Source organism: Podospora pseudoanserina, chromosome 1 (genome assembly GCF_035222485.1).
Source record: "Podospora pseudoanserina strain CBS 124.78 chromosome 1, whole genome shotgun sequence".
Taxonomy (NCBI): Eukaryota; Fungi; Ascomycota; class Sordariomycetes; order Sordariales; family Podosporaceae; genus Podospora; species Podospora pseudoanserina.
Window position 1 is genome coordinate 1,695,022 of NC_085920.1, and position 20,810 is coordinate 1,715,831.

Genomic DNA, 20,810 nt, shown 5'->3' on the forward strand with positions numbered 1-20,810 from the left:
GTATTTACAGTTACTGCTCTGCCAGCTACTCTCTGTTCTGCCTTGACGTTGTCGGTAATTCCTGTGGACCAATATCATAGGTAGCGGGAAGTTCCACGTGAGTATTGCCCATACCCGGCATCTCAACAGCAGCCCTGTATGCAGTTGGCATCTCCTTTGAAAACACTCCATACTGGGGCGGCAGTGGACCACCGGCTCCATGATAAGTGCTTGTTTGTTGCGTATAACCGCTCTGTTGCGGATAGCCCGCTCCAAATCCAGGTGATTCTGACGCCGGGCCTCCCAATGGCGAAGATTCCGGCAACGAGGAGGCAGCCAGCGCCCTTCGACTCCTCCACCATAAGAAAAATCCAACACCAGCAAGAATGGCGAGTATCGGTATGACCACCGCGATTGCGGCAATAGCTCCGGTACTGAGGCTTGAACCTGCTGGTTCAGCTATTGGCGCGGTGTCTGGGCTTGAAGATGTCTCCACGGATCCCAATTGACTTGTGGGCGAGGAAGTCGTTATTGGAGGGTCTGTGTTTGAGGTTGATTGCGTGTTTAAGGACGATATGTCGGTCGTCTGGTGTACCATGCGAACGCCAAACGCATTGATGCCTTGCGGAGATATGAATGTCTGGGTTTCGGTGGCGGTCACGCCGTTCCTAGATGTGGTGACCGTGACAACGTTGCCTGTCCATTTCGCTTTGAATGTGCAAAAATGGTCCACCCAAGGTGCGGAGAGTACAGCATTAGAAGGAACACAAGACAGAGAGATGTCGCTTCGGTATATTGGGCAGCAGGTCACCGTGGTGATCGTACTGACGCCCTTGGAATCCGAACAAGCACTCCAGTACCCGCTAGGACAAGCGATGCCGGGGGAGAAAAAGGAGGTAGACTCGGTGTCGAATCCTGGAGGAAGGCAGGTAGGGTCGTTATCCATAACCCAAATATTTCCGGGCATGTATATGCCATTGCAAGCAGGAGGTCTCGAGTACGTCGTTGTAAGCGGTTGAAAGGGGAAGGAGGTCATGGCAAGGGTTGCCATCATGACAGATACACTGAGAGATGGATCCAGGTACGTAAAGGCGAGAGATGGCAGGTGCTGTCAAGAGGATATCACTGAGACCATCGTGAAAAAGAGAAGAAGGATAACAGAGAAATGGAGAAGGTGACGGCGGCATGGTGGAGGCAGTTTGAGCTACCTGATGCTTTATCCCCCCCCGGTGATAACATGTCGGAAAGACTGAGCCAAATCTCTCAAGTGCGAGCAACCCGCACTGATCCGGGAGCTGAACTGGGGGCTAAACCATTTCGAGTTTCGTGTAGCAGAAGGTTATTGGAGGTTACGCATCTGTTGGTTGCATTGTGCAACATAGCCAGTTCAGGGGTAGAAGCACGGCAGCATTGGGTGAAGAAGTTGGGAGCGGCGCAGCAGGCGCAGTCCGAGGCTGATGATCTGGTTACCGGATGTGACACGGAACCAAACATAGGACCATCCAGTAGTGGCTCTCACTGTGGGCAGTGAAGGTTAAAAAAGATATTTTGAAAGCTCTAGGCCTGGTACGGGCGCCTATGCGTAGGGACTGCATCTTGACCAGAGAACAATAAGACAAGCTTCAGCAAAAGGTTATGAGGCTGCGAGCACGTGGGAGAGCTGCAACCTGCAAAGGCGTTTGATGAGCGTTGCGCAGACCAAACACATTTCGAGCAACGATGATAAGATAAGAAATCCGATAAAAGATAAGAGTGTCAGAACTCAGCTGCTTGAGCGAGTTGCGGGGAGAAAAGCTGAAGGTGGGGCCTGCCCTCGTCAAAAACCCGCAACAGGCCGGCAGGTCACGGGACCGGGTCAAATTTCGACCGTGCACCCACACTTGCACGGCAGCCCTGGGCGAAATTGTTGCAAATTCGCGAAAACCAAAGAGAGAGGCAGCTGGCCCACGACACCACACGTCAACCACACCACATCACGACCCCATCCAGCCGTCAAAATGGTGAACGTCCCCAAGACCAGAAAGACCTTCTGCAAGAGCAAGGAGTGCGGCAAGCACCAGCTCCACAAGGTCACCCAGTACAAGGCCGGCAAGGCTTCGGCCTTCGCTCAGGGAAAGCGCCGTTACGACCGCAAGCAGAGCGGTTACGGTGGTCAGACCAAGCCCGTCTTCCACAAGAAGGCGAAGACCACCAAGAAGATCGTTCTCAGACTGGTGAGATTGCCCGATCGCTGAATCGAGGACGGAGGGATGCTAAAACGGGTGGAATAGGAATGCTCCGCGTGCAAGGCCAAGAAGCAGCTCCCTCTCAAGCGCTGCAAGCACTTCGAGCTTGGGTAAGTTTTTGTTCGCCTTTTTCCTTGACAGCATCACGAATTCGAGAGACTCCTGCGAAACCGACCGGCATAATGAAAACCGATTGTGTGAACCACGAGCTTCCGACTACCCCGCGGCGGCGAATCTGCGACCAGGACCACTCCGAGTACGAACACGCTTCACGACACCATACGGAAAGTTTGATCCAACACTCGTCACATATACAATGGGAATTCGATGTTTGGGGTACAAAACGCCGGGGGAATCATATCTAGTTTTTCGAGCTGTTGCGGTCAGCATGACACCGGACGATGGGCAGCTATGATGTTTCGAACCAATCACCTCCGAATATCGGCAACACGATCTCGACATAGACTCATCGCACCACGAGAATATTTGTGATGCATGTTTCGATCCCCCAAATGCTCGACGTCATACGACGTCAAGATACGGAACAGGGTTCTGCGGCAGTCTCTCGAATTTGGTGCACCAATTGCCGGACCGAACACGTGCTGACAGATTGTGCTACAGTGGTGACAAGAAGACCAAGGGTGCTGCCCTCGTCTTCTAAATGCGCTCCGGCTGGAAATGTGGGTGGTGAAGATTTGAAGACATTGGCTCTGGTTTTCGGGATTTGCCTGCATGGGAATTTGCCGCGCCATGTCGTGGAGCATCACAGTATGATTTCGATGTTGACATGGGAATACCGGGCATAGAGGATCATGTACATGGGCATGGGTGGTTTCGGTCGCGGGACAACAAGCAACAATACCATCCTCGGGGCGTTTCGTCTGCGCTTTTTCACGAACACTGCTTCCAGTTTCCTCACACTTCAACGACCGAACAAGCGCCCTTGGTGCAGTGACCGCAACTGTTTTGTACGCATGTCGGGGCTGGTGGCTACGACGAATGTGAGGTTGGGCGGGAACTGGGAATCCCGTTAGCCAAGAAAACGGGCCAATGTCTTTTTGAAGCTGAATAAATTAAGTGGACGCACCAAACCTACTCCCACCATCGTTTCCCACTCCCATTCTTGCTGTGTATCCAGAGCCCCGAACGCCGTAGAACAGGTTTCCCTTCGCTGCAGTCTTGAGCGCTCAGTTCCTATGATCCATTACAGATCTAATATGAGAATTAACCACCACATTCCAGTATAGGACCAACCAAATGACCCGATTTGAGGACTCGGTTGCGCGGCATCTGATTGGAAGCATGTCGAGCGGCTAGACGCGATACAGCTTGGGTTCTCACCGCACTCCCTGATGGTGATGCCGTCTGGATGTGGTTGCACAAATGGCCAGCAACGCTCAACAGCGTTTTGGTCCTCACCAATCCCGACTTGACAAACAAGCGCAGCCAGTTGCAATAGCTCGAGGGGCCAGTCACAGGGCGGCGCCATCGGCAATGAAGCGAGCTGCTGAGAGGTTGAAACAAGCCTGGTGGACACGCAGTCGGAGAGGCTTAATCTCAGCCGCAGCTGCACACAGTCGGGTCTGGGAGACCTCGCGGGATCCAGGTTGGGTTTGGCTTTCTCTGTGTGCCCAATATGAGGGCACCGATGCCCGGCCACAGAATGGTTCACATGCATGTCCGATCTGCTGCCTTTCCAATGGGCTCCAGAAGAGGGAATATTGACCTGCCTCTCCAAGACCGAGTCAACACACAACGTTCATGAAACATGATCCTGGAGGACCTGACTGATACAAACCTATTTATCACTCAACAACGAACCTCGAGATAACACCATTGAGAAGACACCTGACATTACCAGGCCAGGGGACTTCGTCTGTGCCCCGCGCCCACGCCATCAAAAACTATGCAGCAACCCCTTATTACACCAAGAGACGACCGAGCCGCCTATGAGTACAGCATCCAGGCCACGGAAGATTACAACTATGAACCAAGGAGGACAGAGGAACAGGTCGCGCCGACATGGCAGCCACCAGCATGGAGACCGACTGACACACCCAACTACAAGCCAAAACCACTGCGATGGCCATTCATCAGCGGTCTTATGGTCCTGCTAGTCGTGGCCATCGCCCTTATCACTTTTGCCGACAAGAGCCTGCCAAACTCAGACACGAGTGCTCGGTTTTTGGGACTACATCCCAATGCCTCGCAACCTGTGCGGCTAGCTCGCGATGTTCTCCCGAACAATACAGCAACCATGACCCCAGTCAGTGGCATGACTTCGATGTCACAGAGCACTCTGAGTTTCGAGGAAGAGGTCAGGGTCGCTGTTCAGAGCAGTTATTCCCCAGAGATCGTGTCTCAGGCGACACCGACGCTTCAGTCGTCTACCGAAACACAGTCTATACCTTCTTCCGGCTCAACGTCCCCGATCTTCATCGTGACAGGCGTCACAGAGACCGAAAGACTGTCTCTCGCAGCTTCAGAAACGATGGATAACAACGCGTTTAGGTTGCCAGATTCTGAAACAAGCAATCCATCAAGCGTTCCGTCAGTCACGATATCTCAAGACACCTCAGCAACTGCCTCTGGTTTATCGTCTGTAACCGCTCCCCCTTCAGAGCCTGTCAGTTCCAGCACCAGTGCGACCAGCGTGAGCGGCATGTCGTTGATACCGATATCTGTCTCCATATCTTATTTTACACGAAACGTTACAGTTCCTGTCACGACAATTCTCTTCACCTCAACATTCACCAGAACTCGAACGTCTTCGTTCAGCAGTGCTTCTACATTTACCACAACATTTGTGACAGATGTGACCGATGTGGCTCCAACCACAGTCATGTCATTCTGGTCATCAGATGGATCAGAAGGCACAGTCCCTATTTCCACTGGCATGGGCACTGGCGTGAAGCCTACAACAATCGTTTCAGGGGTGACGACGACCGTTGCAGGTGTTTCCACGGCGACAGATGTTGTGACGTCTGTTTTTACCAGCACGCTTACCGGAGTGGTGATTCCAAGCGTGGGCCAGGTTACGATCACTTACTTCCAGACTGTCATGCCTGTTCCAGTCACGGAGCCACCTAACCCGGTCAAGGTGACGGGGGTGGAAGTCATTGACGGGACAGTCATTGAGGTTATTAAAACTCAGGGGCCTGTTGTGGTCGTTGTCCCCACAAACGAAGTCCAAACTAGGGTGGTTGAGCAGGAGATTAGAACTGGTGTCGTTCGGGTCGGCGGATCTGCCGTGACCAATGTTGTGGTCATCACACCGACCCCTGGCGTCGCCATAGGCCAAGTTACTAATGTCGATGGTGCACCCCGGACCATTCAAGCGGTTGTGGCACCAGTCGAAGTTGGACAGCCGGTAACTTACACAGTCGTTGACAACGTCGGGGGCTCGCTTGTTTCGCAAGTTGTCGTTACTACACCGGCTGGGCCGCCTTATCAACCGGTTTCATACACTGTTGTCCGCGAGCAAGGGGGATCTCTTGTGACTCAAGTCGTAGTAACCACACCAACAGGCCCTCCAGGCCAGCCGATAACTTACACCGCCATTAACATGGAAGGAGGAACCCCGGTGACCCAAGTTGTCGTCACCACACCTTCCGTTGACGGCCCTTTCGTGCCCATCACCTACCTCGTCACAACCAACATAGGCGGCACCCCAACCGTCGTCACCATAACCCCCGCCCCAACAACCTTTGTCACCACCATCGACGGCACAACCATAACCCGGGTGACAACCCCCCCAGTGACGAGCTTCACCACAACCATAGACGGCACCCTCACCACCCTAACCCTAACCACCACCCCAACCAACACCTCCCCCATCACCCTCACGCTCGCCACGACCTCTCGCGAGACCCTAAGCACCTTCACCAGCACCATCCCCCCCACCACCTTTCTCACCACCATCTCCGGCTCCCTGAGGACAATAACCTCCACCCCCTCCCCCACCACCTCCCTCTCAACCCGCCTCCCCACAACCCTAACCTACACCTCAACCACAACCCCAACCCCCTCCTCCCCATCCGAATCCCTCGTCCCCCAAACAAGGGTAATCTCTTGGTCCGAAACCGACATCTTCCTCGGCACCTTCCTCCCCGCCCTTCTCGCCATTGCCATCGTGATTCCCCTCCGCATCATAGACCTAAACGCAAAACTCTACCAACCCTTCCAGTCCCTTACCCTCCCCACTGGCAGTCTGGGTGCTAACACCCTACTGGTCCAATACTCTGGCGTCCTGTCGTTTGTTACGCCAGTCATCACCCTCTTGCAGGCTAAACACCCTGTCCCATTCGTGACGACGCTCATGGTCGGTTGTGGGAGTTTGATGGTCCCTTTTGCGACTGAGGCTATCGGGCTGAAGCTTCATGGGGATTGTTATCTCAACACTGCGAGTAAGAACTGCGGCCCGGCGCTGGGGGTGAACAGGACGGCGGGGTATGTTCTTGTTGGCCTGATGGTTGTCGTGGTTGTTTTGCTAGGGGTGGTGATGTGGTTCACGAACTGGGGACGGAAAGGGGTCACGGGGGTGAGGGCGAATCCGTGGAATTTGGCTGGGATGGGGTCGCTCCTGGGGGGGGTGAGGAGTGATTTGGGATGCGGGCATGGCAAAAAGATGAGGTATAAACGGTATGGAATGGGGTGGTATCGGAATCGGGATGGGAGGGAGGATTACGGAATGATAGTGTTGGATGAGGCTGGTCAGGGGTTGCAGCAGCAGCAACATCCTACCTCTGTGAGTGAGAGTGACGACATGGATGGGAGTGATGCGGTAGCTGATTTGAAAACGGGGGTGTCGGGGAGTCATTTACCTTTTATGACGTTAAGGATACCGTGGAGGGTCGGGCTGATTCTATTTCAACTTGCCGTCTTCATTTTCATCATCTATTACCATGCCTACTACCGCGGCGGGATCAAGGACGATGGCAAGCTCTGGACGTTTATGAACGCCAACACCTTTGGGGTGAGGTTCTTGTCGGCGATTATCGGGGTGATAGTAGCGTTTTGTTGGCAGTCTTTCTTTCTGAGTAAGTCCCCCTTTCTCATCTCCATCCAAAAGAGAATCGTGTTCACTAACAATCAAATCAAAAGGCGTGAGCACCATGACCCCCTTCCAACTAATGGCTCTCTCAACCCAACCGGCCTCCCGCTCCATCCTCTTCTCGCCGAACACGAACCCCTTTTCGGGGTTCTACTCCGCCATCAGAAACAGACACATGTTCCTGCTCGCGGTCTCAATAGCTGCGATCATGTCAGAGTTCTTGCCGGTGCTGCTCTCCAACGTCCCCTTCAGCCTCTACCAAACCTCCGCCGCGGCGACCGCCTGCGCGGTTCTTTCATGTCTCTTCTTGGCAGTGATGCTCGCCGTGCTCGGCTGGTCGTTCTGGATCCGATACCCCCCGATGCCCGCTGACCCGAGGTCCATCGCGGGGATGATGTACTACCTCTCCCAGTCACCCACCCTGCTGGCAGATTTGGAGGGGATATCCTCCATGGACGGGGCCGCAAGGCGCAAACGAATAGAAGAGAACGGTGGGAGATATTACTACGGGGTGCTGCCTGTTTCTGTGGGGAATGGGTTATGGGAGTCTCAGGACAGGAGAAGGCTAGGGGTGGAGGTGGAGACGGGAGGAGGTAGTGGTAGTAGTGGGTACGAGCCTGAGGACGGAACAACCCCGGCTTTTGCTGCGATGGACGGGCCAGCTATGACGGAAACGGCTCGCCGAGGCGAATACCATGCCGTTGATGGCAGTGGTGATGGTGGCAGTGATGAGTTGAGGCATGATCGGAGCTTCATGAGTCAGAACACGGCGTATCAGGGACATCGGATCGATGAACAGCCTGCGATGTATGGTTGAGTTTGCCCCGAACTTGACCGACAGTTCGTTATTGAGGAAGGAATGCCGGGAATCCTTTTACCAACAACATCCCACACGCACGTGAACACTTGGGATACGGATATCGAGGCTCGGATCAGTGTACTCGGACTAGAATCAGCTGAGTGAGAGCCTGGCCAAAAAAAAAATGCTGGCTTGCTGTTGCTGCTGCTGTTGTTTGTTCGGCCGAACACAACAAAAAACAACCGACATGGGGGACATCTTCTACACAACAGGCAGGTGCAACTCTAGTCACTCCGCATCATTTTGTTGGTACGAGATTTCTTTTTCGACTGAGGAGTGAGGTCAGCACCGTTTCTCTTGGCCCCGTTTTGTGGTCTTTTTTGTCATCAGCGCAGGGTTGCGTTGCATGCGGCTCAGTTGCGTTAAGATGACGCCAATACGGAGTCCCAAACCAGGGGAAATCGATAGCGCGCGAGGCTTGGGGGGAAGTTCTCGAAGGCAAATAGCTTACACATGTTCCCAATACTACTAGTAGCGAGGCAATTGCCTAGAAACAAGTTCCTTGCATCTCGTTTTCAGTCTGAAAAGGCTTTTATAGATGTGAATGGCATGGTGGCATGGTGGCATGGTGGTTGTAGAGAATAAGACGTGAGGTCACTCGGCAACAGCTCCCCAAAACTTTGGATCGGACAGAAGCGAGCGAGAGCGGAACCGGGCGCAGGGGTGAGGTGGCGGTGGAAGTGGAATCATATTGCTCCGTAGTGGACCCTTTTCTCACGGGGTTCTCACGAGGGCTTGGTAGGGTAGAGCGGGCCTGGACATATTTGCAGGCTAAGACCGGGGCTGCTAAAAGACCATCAGCGATAAATCTCGAACGTTTTCAAGATGTCCAATCTGCTTCAATTGCTTCTCAACCAGCTTCTCAATCTCAGCACTATCCTTATAGCTCTCGTTACAGTGTCTTGTCTTGATGAATCCTATTTTTGTCGTCCACAGCGTCGGTATTTTTTTTTTGGACGGTTTCTGGTTTCCGGGTAAACTTGGCAACTTGGCAACTTGGCAAGCTTCGCGGGACGAGGATGATCAACCAGCAGGCGCAACCCTGGGAGTTGGACCTGTTGTGGTGATATCGAACTCTTGGCAAGCTATCTTCCAAGCAGGCAGCGCAAACACATGGCGCGACATGGTTCTGAAGTGGGGGTTTGAGGACGTTAGGCATCTTGGGGTCATCTCGATACGAGAAGGACAAGCAAATAAACCCCTCTTTAGCAGGTGCGGGTTTGAGAATAAAGTCCAGGGATCTCATGGCGGGTTTATAGCGCACACACATAGTGTCCGTGTACCACGGGAATTGTTTCTTCAAACAGCAAAGGCCAAAAAGGGGAAATAAAGTTTGACATGTCTCGATCTTGTGCGATGTTACATGCTTCACGCTGCCAGGCTGGCCAACTGACTTCAATATCTCGTATGTGAGAAAAAAAGAAAGAGAAGAAGAAAAAAGAAGGGTCCAAGGGAAAGCAAGATTGTCAGCTGAGCTGATCTGTAGGATGCACGCCATGCAGTAAAATATTGACAGTGTGCAGCATCTTCTTCACCTTGTGCCCGGGCGAGGGACAAATCAGGAGCAAAGTTCTGTCTCATTGAAACACACGAGGTTGGGTTTGACGGTACGTGAGCCTCGAGATGGATAACACAACATCCAATTTTGCCATGTTTTCCATCAGTTTGGTCTACTGTGGCTACCTGTGGCGCACCCTCCACAACTTCCATCGCTAACACGCGGGGTTGGGTGTGTGACGTAGGGCCGGTTTTTCGGGTGTGATGGGATGGAAGGAAAATTAGAAGGAAGGAAGAGACAGACACAGGGAACGCCGTGCCAGCCACGCCCTTTTGGCTTTTTCTAGACATTGCTCCGAATCATATCCCGCACCCGATGTCGTCCCGATCGAAAAGTAGCCGCATTTGCTTCTTTTGTTTGTGAACAATTTACCGCCCTTGCAGCCAGGGCGGCATTGCATCGCATCGCATCCAGCCATGGGAAAACGGTTCCCATCTCGCATTTATCACTGAGGCCAGGCCGAAGGATACGAACATGACAATAGTTACGTTCAATACGAACTTCCACCGCTACTACCAAGCTGACCTGCTGCTTGCTCATTGGACAAAATTTGCGAACAGGCAGTTGGTGGTGAGTGATATCAGAGGATACTAACGGTCATGATATGCACCTCTTCGGCGACTATGCCGCATGTTGCCCCGGCCGTTGGTTTTCAACTGTAAGATCTAGCTCCGAGTCGGGTATAACTGGAGACAATCAGGTGCCGCAACCGCCCTTCCAACCGTTGCACTCACGTCAGAACCTTGGAAGTCCGTAAGGCAGAACACTGCGAAAAGAGCAGCATTGATCTTTTGATATTCGGGGAAATGGCATGCGGCGTCCGCCCGGGCCAACGGTATCGGCCACGTCCGGTGCTTGTCTCCAGAAATAATTGTTCACGTGTAGTCCTCACCGAGTATTTGTGCGACCAGAGGAGATCACGTCGAGCACTGAGGTGTGGTTCCTGTGCATTTTCCGAGGGAGCCGCAAGTGTTGGCTCTAGTAGGGATCCCAACTGTCGATGTCTTGGTGTTTCTCTCCGTTTTTGGACCTTGTGGTCTTGGCTTGTTTCTGCACTAGCGCCGTCCATGTGCTCCGTCTTGAAATACTCCGTTTATGTGGAACAAGTGGACTGACCCATTTGAGTGACCCTCTCTTGCTCCTTACTGTGCTGGAGAAGAAAAAAAGGGCGAGAAGCACCATGAGTTGGCACTGGACTGAGTGGACCGTTTTCGTGACTGTCCTCAGACCCGATCGGTGACCGTCCGGAATGGGGTATCCCCATGCGCCGCCATCCTATTCCACTTACTCATTTCATGGAGTCTCAAGCGGGATCAGGGGTGTTGTCTTGAAGATATAAGAAAGATGGCGGCCCTTACCTCGTCCTACCCCAATCCACCTTCATCATCAGCCCTTGCCTCTCCCCGTCTGCTTGGAAGGTGTTGAGACAGTGTATACTGTTGTTGTTGTCACTGTCCATTCTTCACGACTTCACGAGACCATCGACAATATGATCAACGTACCAGTGACCCTCCTCTCGCTGTCGGCGGTAGCCACGGCTGCTGCTTTGGCCGATGCCAACTCCCAGTCTACCAGCCCTAACCCAAGCCCACGACAACATGCCAGAGATACACTCCAGAAGCGTGCCAACTGCGGTTCTGGCATTGGAAACTGCCCTTCCGGTCAATGCTGCTCTCAATACGGCTGGTGTGGCGTCACCTCTGAACATTGCGGAACTGGTTGCCAAAGCGGCTTTGGAACCTGTACAGGTGGTGGAGGTGGAAACAATGAAGAAACTCTGTCGACTCCTCGGCCAAAATTTGGAAGCATCCCCTATGGTAAGCCCCTCTCTGAGATAATTTGAAAACACGAAAACAAGATGACTTACACTTTTCAAAGGCGTCACCATCACCAACTGCAACGTCGCGGGCACCATCGCCCTCACGTTCGACGATGGCCCCTTCCTCTACACCAACCAGCTCCTTGACCTCCTCGCCCAGCAGCAAGTCAAGGCCACCTTCTTCACCAACGGCCTCAACTGGGGAGACGCAACCCAAGCACCATACCCCGATGTCCTGCGCCGCATTGTAAATGACGGCCACCAGCTCGGCTCCCACACCTACAACCACCCAGACCTCAACACCCTTACCACCGCCGCCCGCAGAAGCAACATGGCGCAAAACGAAAAGATCTTCAAGGACGCCCTCGGCGGGTACTTCCCCACCTACATGCGCCCTCCTTACGGCAGCTGCACCGGTCAGTGCCTCACCGACCTGGGCAACCTCGGCTATCACGTCATCAACTGGAACATCGACACCCTCGACTACCAAGGCAACATCCCCAACAGCCAAAACATCTTCAACAGCGCCGTCAGTACCAACGCCGCGGCCAACAAGTACATCGCCCTCGCCCACGACGTCCACCAGACGACCGTTCAGCAGCTCGCCCTGGGTTTGATCCAGACCGCCAAGAACAGGGGTTACCGTCTGGTGACTGTCGGCGAGTGCCTTGGTGATGCTCCCGTCAACTGGTATCGTGATGCCACGACTGGCAATGCTCGCACCGGCGGCGGTGGTGGCAGCGGCGGCAACCCCAACCCCGGCCCCATCACCTCGACTAATGGTCTCTGCGGCAGCACAAACGGCAATATGAACTGCCTCAACTCTGGGTTCGGTAACTGCTGCTCTCAATGGGGCTACTGCGGCTCTACCGCTGAGTACTGCGGTGCCAACTGCCAGCGGGCCTTTGGAAATTGCAATTAGCTGAGATAAGAGTATATATGTCCGCGGGGACAATGGGGTTTTCAATGGGGTTTCATCGGGTTTTTCAGTTAATAAATAATGTTCCTTACATAATGTCTACAAGTGATGTTGAGCTGTGCGTGCCGAGATAGTGGCGTTCGATTATTGATCCTGAAAGAAACCAATGAAAACAACAGACAGGTTGAAGGCTGATGCTTGTTCAACTGTAGATAAGGGGGGGGGACTTAACGGTTGGCCCAGATGTGGTAGAAAAGATGAGCTTCCTTGGCGTGGTTGCCTCCGGGCGCTGCCATGTTTTGTGTGATTTTGTGATCGCGTCAAAGGACAGCTTTCAAGAGCTGTAAAGGGGGTGGATGTTTCTCATCCAATGGAACACAAAGAAGAACGCGATTGCTAACCAAGCAAGAAGCTTAGACGCCACGAGAAAGGTTTAATGCAGTGTGCCTGATGGGGGCGTCATCTCTTGGTTCGAACTACACAATCAGTCAGGACCTTTCATAGTTTTTACTGGTGGAACTGACTTATACAAACGAGAGCGCCACGCTTACCTCATTTTCCATATTGCTTACCTGCTGCTCCAGCCTCACCGACGTCATTTGACACTGGGTCCAATCGGCAGGAATTCAAGCCATTTGTACTTTGTAATACCAATCAGCCGAGAGTCTAGTAGATTCATTGGGTCCGTAGGCGGACAACAAGGGGTTGCGTGGTCACACCGCCATACTATCTCGCAGAGGTATTAGTTCTCGCCTTTGTCCATGTCCAAGTCGAATATCCCAGAGTCTTTTTGGACCATCATCTTGAAAGTCTCAGGCGCTAGAGACTGACTCACCATGACATATGTAAGTTTGACTTCCACGTCGTTGCTCCCATCTATAATAAGACCGAGGTTACTGACGTAGGCCAGCAATCCAGTGCCCACTTGCCAATACCCAACCGCGAGCGCAACGAAGGCGGCGAGCTAGAGGTTGTGCCATCTCATTGGTATCCTCAAAGACCCATATCCGCTGTACCATATTCCTGGCGTCGAGAGTGGCAGCCACAGGAACAATGGCAAGGATACGGCGAAACGGAAGACGACAAGCCCAGCGAATACTCTCAGAGTCGGTACGACCGGAGTGGGAGTGTTTACGAGCCAAAAAAGCAAGCAGCTCGGCACATGCCAAGACGAAAGATTTGCGGCCTGAACCTTTCGATATTCTTGCTTTCATGTGCTGTGGCCTTGTTGTTTGTGGGCGTTGCTGTTGCTGCGGCATTGTTGGGGTCCAAAGTTGCCAAGCTTGAAGCCACAATGCCACCAGAAACAACACAACAAGCACGATCTGATGTTGAGTCAAACAAGAATGATGTGACGGGGGGGGTTGGCTCAAATGACACCCGTGTGGATGACTTTTTGACGACAAATACCATCTCTGATGGCGAAGAAAGGGGCCACTCCATCACAGGCAGAAGCGTCAATGCCTCCGTCCAAAAGACGACTGCCAGTACAGCCAAAAGTACGACGGTCAGTGTCAGCACCCGCACGACTGAAAGCACGAGTCAAGACGCAACCAAAGCGACCGAGGCCGGAACTAGTGTTCTTGTCAGCGAAACTCGATCCGCCCAGGCGAGTACGGTGCCGTCCACGGCAGGAGAAGTGATCAAGGCTCAGCAAACACCATCGAGAACCATAAGCGCTGTCATCGCGACTGAAACCACCATGATGAAGAAGCGAATTGCTGGATGGAGCTATGTCGGGTGCTTTGAAGATTCCGGGGACCGCATTTTGATGGGTGATTTCAAGCAACGGAACGATATGACAAATAGCCTCTGCGCCAACATCTGTACCGACCAGAGATACAAGTATTTTGGAACAGAATTCCACCACCGTATGTTTCAACCTCCTTGAGTCCCTGATGAACTCGAGCATTCTGGCTAACAAGGCAATAGAATGCATGTGTGGTGAATTAGTTTCCAGAATGATACCAGCAGACGACTGGCGATGTGATAGGGAATGCGGGGGAAATCCTGTTGATGAGGTGTTTGAGCCGTGCGGTGGTGAATGGTTCACAAGTTTGTGGGAAAGACAATGACCTGGATGGGTGATGCTGGGTTCAGATTGAGCGGTCAAGAGCTGATGCTTTCGGTAAGGTTGTAAGGAAAATAAACTTTAACGCCACTTGTTTCAAAATTTCAATAAGTATTAAAGCACGGTCCTCCATACTGCAGTTCTTGTGGTTGCCCTTTAGTGTGACCATGCAGCTCCTTCCCAATCATACAGGTAACAACAATGCTATGGCATTGAGCCCTATCCAGTGGATCAGAAAAGCAGATCAAACAGCTTTGTTCTCCTATCCACACAAGGCCTCCCAAGTGATAACGATACAATCCAGGCTCAAGAAACACCCATCCAAGCCAAAGAATTCTTGATTAAAAACTAGAGAGCTTTCTAACTTTGGTTTGGAATCGCCCCATGAAAAGACGCCCGCAAAATTATTGCTCGCTTTTGCCATTTCAGTCATGTTGTCATTATTCGTTCTGTGGTTCCTCTTCCCTTGCTCCTTCTTCATTCGCACCCCGCTTTCTCTCTCTCAGCAAACAGACCAGTCTGTCAGCCACAGACAAGATAATTGTCTTCTACTTGCCCCAAAGTCCAATCTGTAGAGCGCACCCAGCACACTCAGCACCCCACCCCCTTCATCTGATGTCCTAATTCTCCTCAGTATCAACCACCCCATAGTAGTCCCCACCCTTGAAATCCTCACTGTTTCCAGTTATCGGCGACGTCATCGTCGGCGTCTTCATTGCCGTCGTCGTCGTTATTATCCTCCCAGGTGGTACTGAGCCCCCAGGACTTATACTCTCCCCACTACTCCCACCACTCACACTACTCCCCCCATAATCAAGCCCCCCTTGACCACCCCCCATCATCCCAACCTCCATTATCCTTCCCGTCGTCGGTGGTGGGCCTCCACTCAATCCAGAATAAACCTGCCGCGCCGCATGAGCCAAATAAGCCTGGATCAACGGACAGTCACAATCCGCGTGCTTCAACACCTCATTCTTCAAGTTATACACCTCCTCCCTCAATTGTCCCACGCTGGTCAACAAGCTCTTTCTCCGACTGCTAATCTCTTGCTCTTCTGCCTCTAGCCGGGAGGCGGCGGCCTGGGTCTTGACTCTGTACCGGATCGCGGCTTGTCGATTGCGGGAGCGGAGGTTGGTCCCTTCGGCGGTGCTGTTGTTGTTGTTGTCGTTGGCTCCAGAGACGGAGTTTCGTGGTCGTTTTTTGGGTTGTTGTTGTTCTTGTTGTTGTTTTGTACCATCGTCGCCAGTTTCGGTGGGGTGGGAGACGCCAGTTGGTGTTTGTTTGTCGGAGTAGGAAGATGAGAATGCTAGGCTTCCAGCGGTTGTGAGTATTGTGGCCGGGGAGAGGATGCTGCTGGGGGCACTGGTGGAACTTAGGGTTAAGAGCTGGCCTGGGGGAAAGTTCACGTCGTGTTTAGGTGGGCGGCCTCGCCGGCGTTTCGGGGGCACAACGAGTGTAAAATCCTGTCTGCGAGTCAAGCTTGTGGAGTGGGCGGCGGGTGTTATTATTACTGCTACTGGTGATGGGTGCGTCTCCGGTATTGGGGCTCCTGTGTTGTCATAGTTGTGGTCGATTGTGAGCCCGTGGTTGGACTGCTGTGCGTTGGGTACCAATCCGTGTTGATGTTGAAGACAGTAAGGTGCCGGCGGGGGGACTGAGTTCAGATTCAATTGAGGTTGACCGACGGGTCCAGTCAAAGAGTACGCCGACTCATTTTGGGCGTGAAGGTAAGAAGCGTCAAACGTATTTTGGCGTTTTACAGGGTCGGCGGCATTGGAATAATCAGAAAAGAAGCTCGGTGGGTTATCGGAGGAATGCTGTGCTGTTGGGTAAACGACGCTGCTTTGAGAGGCATGCGGAGGAAGCCAAAAAGGCGGCGCAGCTGGGTGAGAAGAGCGCTGTTCCTGGTCTAACTCTATCTTTGTGTTGAAGACATGGGAGAGTTCAGACGTTGACCAATTTAGCGGTCCGTGGTTCTGGTAGAGCGCGACGGGAGCGTTATCCAGCCCATCGAAGGTGACGGGAGCGTAATCCAATCCATTGAAGGTGTCGCTACGGGCGGATGGCCAGTTATCGCAGTGTTGTCCATCATAGCCTATGCCACTTTGTGGGACTCCGCTCGTGGGAAAGGCGGGTGCTGTGGATGAGAAGTCGTCGCCCTGAGAAGCGCCGGCGGATACGGAAAAGACTGAGGGTGTCCCCGACGCATTGAGGCCCTCTTGGCCGTCGTTCATTGGACTTGGGGTCAATGGAGGTGTGGTATATATTGGGTGGCAGCCTGAACTCGCCACTTTGGTTTGGCCAGGTTGCTCCGGGCATCGGTTTCGAGTTGCCAGGCCAGCACCTAACAGCTCGACTTGAATGCCGAGTCAGCGAGCGCTTTGAAGCGGACGAGAAGTGGTATACCGCGCGAGTGCGCGCCTGGTCAAGGCCCTAGGATCAACAAGTCGTGGGCCAAGGAACGGAGCCGAACTGAATTTCTTGGATGAGACTGGAACCAGAGAGGGGTGCATAGGTAGACAAGCAATGACAAGCGGTTGATGACAAGTCTCGGCGGCACCACTTGCCCCAGCAAGTGGAGAGGAGTTTGGGGCTATCACGGACTGGACATGGCTGGACTCCCATACATATGAGTGCCGTGCTATCAGCCGACTAGATACCATTCCTGGTAGTTGTGGCATTGCATAAGTCATGACATTTCTCAAGCACTATTGAGATGGACTCTACATATTGCCGCCATGCCGGGTGCAAATTTTCGAAGGCGAGGCTCGTCATCATAAGCCCCCCTGTGGCTTGACCGATTTCAGATAAAGGGGTTGCATTGGTCAGTCCAAGATGACACTACAGACCTTGTCTTCTCTGTGTCGTGTGGCTGCGAGGGTGAGAACAGCCAACCAGCTCTCACGGCAGGGACGGGCTGACCAATGGGAGGTTCTGGAAGCTCTTCCTCCAATGGATTGAAGGGGTGCCCTGGGCGGTCCACCAATTGATGTTCACCCCAGCACGCCCAGCAATGCACACTTTTGAACTGCAGTAGGGGTCTCTGTCGGTCCGTTGGTGGACAAGAACTCTCACTCACCACAAGATGATACCAATTCCAGGTTTACTAGGTACATGAATACAATGTGGCACCTCCGAGAAGAATCTGGGAGGTTCTCACCCATTTATATCGACTTATTTTGTAAGAGTCGGATACGCAGCTAGCAAGATCGCAACGGCGATTTGCTTGGGAATGACACGGACAGCACAGATCATCCCGCGTGCTTTAACTTTAAATGCAATGGCTCGTTACATGAGTCAGCAGGCATTGGCAGTGCTTCCTTGGCGGGCGCTGTCGTCGTCCGGAGCATTTCCTCCAACGTGGAGCCAGAGGCGAGCGCTCGATACTGTTTTGTCATGTGAAGCTCAATTCGATACCGGTACTCAAATGTTTTTCCTACTTTGCCAGTGTGAAAACATTGTACGTTTCGCCAAGCAACTGTGGCCAGGGAGAGATCACCTCAAAGGCGGGGTTGATGCAGACAAGGGGAGAAGATCCCTCGGGCCATACATCTGACAGAATCTTTTTTTTTCACTCTAAGCTCTAGGCTCATGTACATACGTTGTTTCCTTCCATACCAGACGTATTGGCCTTGGACACGTCTTTGTATTCTCCTTTGGTACCGTGGTATCCAAGCCCTTAATAACCATGAATTAACACGTTGTGGTTGAAGAAAAAGTGCCTCTTATCTGTTGCCCGTCGAGATTGAGCTCTGTACATCGAGCCCACGGAGATATCCGGCCCCTACATGCAACGACTCAAAAGATAGCAGGTTATTTCAGGGGTTTGGACCCTTATTTATGGCCGATCAGGAAATTAACCCCGATCAGCCAATTGGAAACCTCGCCCATCGTCCGATGAGGTGGACATTCTGCTGGGCCGATAGATGGAGGGAGCCAGTCTCGAGCCAGTGAAGCAAAACAGTCGATGAAGAGACAAGTCATTTGATTACTCAGCACCCCCTCGCTGGGAATGCAACCTGCCCAATTTCTATGCTACAACAAAGCCGCAAATGACGCCATCAGTGGCATTCCTGGATCAGGAAATTCAACACCTCACGGCAGGGCCTTGAACCCTGAGCCTTGACCACACTCTGGGTCATTTTCTGCTCCATCATGACATTCCATATCTAGGCACCTCGGCAGTCTTTATGTGCCTCAATCTTGGAGTTAACAGAAGGCGCAGTTGCTGCTGGCTTCGTGAGCTGAACCATACTTCACAAGCTGGTGGTCTTGTCTGTGCTAGAGCTTGGCCTTTCTTGACAGCTGCAGCGACCCTTGTTCTTGGATTGAGATTGTGCCGACTGGTCGTGGATCGGAGTTGGGGTTCTAGAGCTTGTTAGGTATCGAGGTCTTGGACGCCGTGCCAACTCCATCACCCTCTCCTACAACTGCGGCATGTGTTGACTAGGTATACCGTCTTCCAACAATGTTTATGATTAGGGGAAGTTGAGACGTGAGTGATGCCATGAAGGACGGGGTGGTGCGGGCGGATAACCTCGAACGGTCCGTAAGCCAGCCACAGATGCCACCAACGTGTTACACCTGCCTCTTCACCGTTCCAGACCCAGATTCTCTCTAAGCTGGCATCAGAACCTATCTCTTGAACCTAGAAATAAGCGTGAACTGTGTATTCTGAGGCCGGATTTGAACACAATTCATTTAAAAGTAAAACCGTACGTTGTATTCCAAGGGTCGGTCTTTACTTGTGAAGGCTTGTTGGGATAATTTTTTTAATCGGCGTGCCTTATTCCATACTAACGTAGAGTCAGAGTAAGAAGTTCCGAGTATGGATACGGACAAGCAAGAGTCGATGTTGGGTTATATAAAGTCGACAAGTTGGACCAGAGGAATAGTATCACCCTAACCGTGCGGTAGATTGAACAGTCCCACTTGTCGTTACTCGGCGCCTTGCCTGGTCAATCATAACCTCTTTTGGGTTCTTCGTTTTATTTTGTGCCACTGCAAGTTACACAATCTCGGACTCGACCTCGGGTACGTGCCTTCCTTCTGTTGCATAGCCAGAATGCCAAGTACCTTCCTCGGACTTCAGGTTTTCTGTTTTCCGTTCCTGATCATCTTTTCCCCGCGTTGGTTTCCACCTTAAACCAAAACCAGACTCGATACCGCCGGCCGCTATGATGTTTGCTATTATTGCCGTATTATTATTGCTCCTTTCTTTCTCCACCGCCGACAACCCCATCACCATCAAATCCTTCTCACTTTTTCTTCAGCAACGCCAATGCGTCCAACTTTGTCTTTGGCAACCAGTTACGAGCTCGAGAGATGTGGCAGTCGGTATCGGGTGCGCCGAACCATGGGTTAACGAATGCTTCTGCCAGAGGGAGCTGGCCGGCAAGGCCTCCACGTTCATCTCCAACTGCGTAGCCAGTCGATGCGGGAGTCCACAGGAGATTGCTCCCTCGAGCGGGCCTGTTGCTAGTGGTTTGAGTGTTTACAACTCCTACTGCCAGGAAAACGGGCTGCCTATACCAACCGTCGCGTCGATCTGGAGCTTTGATGCGTACAGTGCCCTGCCGCAGTGCGGCCGCCTGTGCTTCTGGCGTGCAAATAGGGACACTTATGATTTAATGCCACAAATGGGGTGTGGGGAACCTTGGGACAATGGGTGTTTGTGTGATAGGGAGAACAACGAAGAGAGAATAACAAGGGGGAAAGCTTTCATGACCGAGTGTATAGCTAGCCGGTGCGGGACAAGCCAAGATGGAATCTTGACTGAGGCATTGAGGGCATGGGGGGATTATTGTGGGAGTGCTGGGTTGTCGTTGGTGGCCATCACTGAGGGAGCCACCGTTGATTCATCAGTGACAACCATAAGCATCGCTGTAGGACCCTCCCAGACAGACATCCAAACCGGAGAACCTGAAACAGGTAGGTTACCTTATCTGGTCCTGGCACTGTCGGTGAGATTATCAAAGCGATGGCTAACCTTTTGTTTGCTCATAGGCCAAATCTCTACTGGAGCGATTGTTGGAATAGTTGTGGGGGGTGTTGCAACTGTCGCTGCTGTTGTGATCGCTGCGGCGCTGATCATGTACAGAAAACGGCAGAACAAGGCAAACACAGACAGATACGGCGCAGTAGAAAACCTGTCACCTCCGCAGAATGACAACAATCAAGTTGGGGGGGCGAGAATAATGCACGAAAAACCGGCCGAGCCAGAGGTTGCAGAGGTCGCGGGCGCAAGACATGAACTATGGAATCGAGATGTGCACCGGCGCACCTTGGAGCTACCGGCATAATACTTCTGGGAGCGTTGTTTAACAC

At 52.5% G+C, this 20,810-nt stretch overlaps 6 protein-coding genes across 6 annotated transcripts; 4 read left to right on the plus strand and 2 right to left on the minus strand.

Annotated features, from left to right (window-relative positions):
• Nucleotides 1–25: 25 nt before the first annotated feature.
• QC764_104750 (uncharacterized protein) lies at nt 26–1,033 on the minus strand (the record flags this gene model as incomplete). Its single annotated transcript, XM_062941715.1, has 1 exon — nt 26–1,033. One exon carries the CDS (start codon nt 1,031–1,033, stop codon nt 26–28), a length of 1,008 nt encoding a protein of 335 aa, XP_062804598.1.
• Nucleotides 1,034–1,593: 560 nt separating this feature from the next.
• RPL44 (40s ribosomal protein L44e) lies at nt 1,594–2,865 on the plus strand (the record flags this gene model as incomplete). Its single annotated transcript, XM_062941716.1, has 3 exons — nt 1,594–2,192; nt 2,250–2,314; nt 2,826–2,865. The coding sequence occupies exons 1-3, from the start codon at nt 1,662–1,664 to the stop codon at nt 2,863–2,865; spliced, it is 636 nt and encodes a 211-aa protein (XP_062804599.1). The 5' UTR covers nt 1,594–1,661.
• Nucleotides 2,866–4,110: 1,245 nt separating this feature from the next.
• QC764_104770 (uncharacterized protein) lies at nt 4,111–9,971 on the plus strand (the record flags this gene model as incomplete). The annotated part of the gene is made up of 2 exons (XM_062941717.1): nt 4,111–7,243; nt 7,308–9,971. 2 exons carry the CDS (start codon nt 4,111–4,113, stop codon nt 8,072–8,074), a joined length of 3,900 nt encoding a protein of 1,299 aa, XP_062804600.1. The 3' UTR covers nt 8,075–9,971.
• A 199-nt stretch (nt 9,972–10,170) lies between these two features.
• On the plus strand, nt 10,171–14,566 carry QC764_104780 (uncharacterized protein). Its single transcript, XM_062941718.1, has 2 exons — nt 10,171–11,491; nt 11,553–14,566. Exons 1-2 carry the CDS (start codon nt 11,164–11,166, stop codon nt 12,413–12,415), a joined length of 1,191 nt encoding a protein of 396 aa, XP_062804601.1. The 5' UTR covers nt 10,171–11,163; the 3' UTR covers nt 12,416–14,566.
• A 394-nt stretch (nt 14,567–14,960) lies between these two features.
• Nucleotides 14,961–16,717, minus strand: QC764_104790 (uncharacterized protein; the record flags this gene model as incomplete). Its single annotated transcript, XM_062941719.1, has 2 exons — nt 14,961–15,002; nt 15,281–16,717. 2 exons carry the CDS (start codon nt 16,715–16,717, stop codon nt 14,961–14,963), a joined length of 1,479 nt encoding a protein of 492 aa, XP_062804602.1.
• A 2,842-nt stretch (nt 16,718–19,559) lies between these two features.
• Nucleotides 19,560–20,785, plus strand: QC764_104800 (uncharacterized protein; the record flags this gene model as incomplete). Its single annotated transcript, XM_062941720.1, has 2 exons — nt 19,560–20,414; nt 20,490–20,785. The coding sequence occupies exons 1-2, from the start codon at nt 19,661–19,663 to the stop codon at nt 20,783–20,785; spliced, it is 1,050 nt and encodes a 349-aa protein (XP_062804603.1). The 5' UTR covers nt 19,560–19,660.
• Nucleotides 20,786–20,810: the final 25 nt, after the last annotated feature.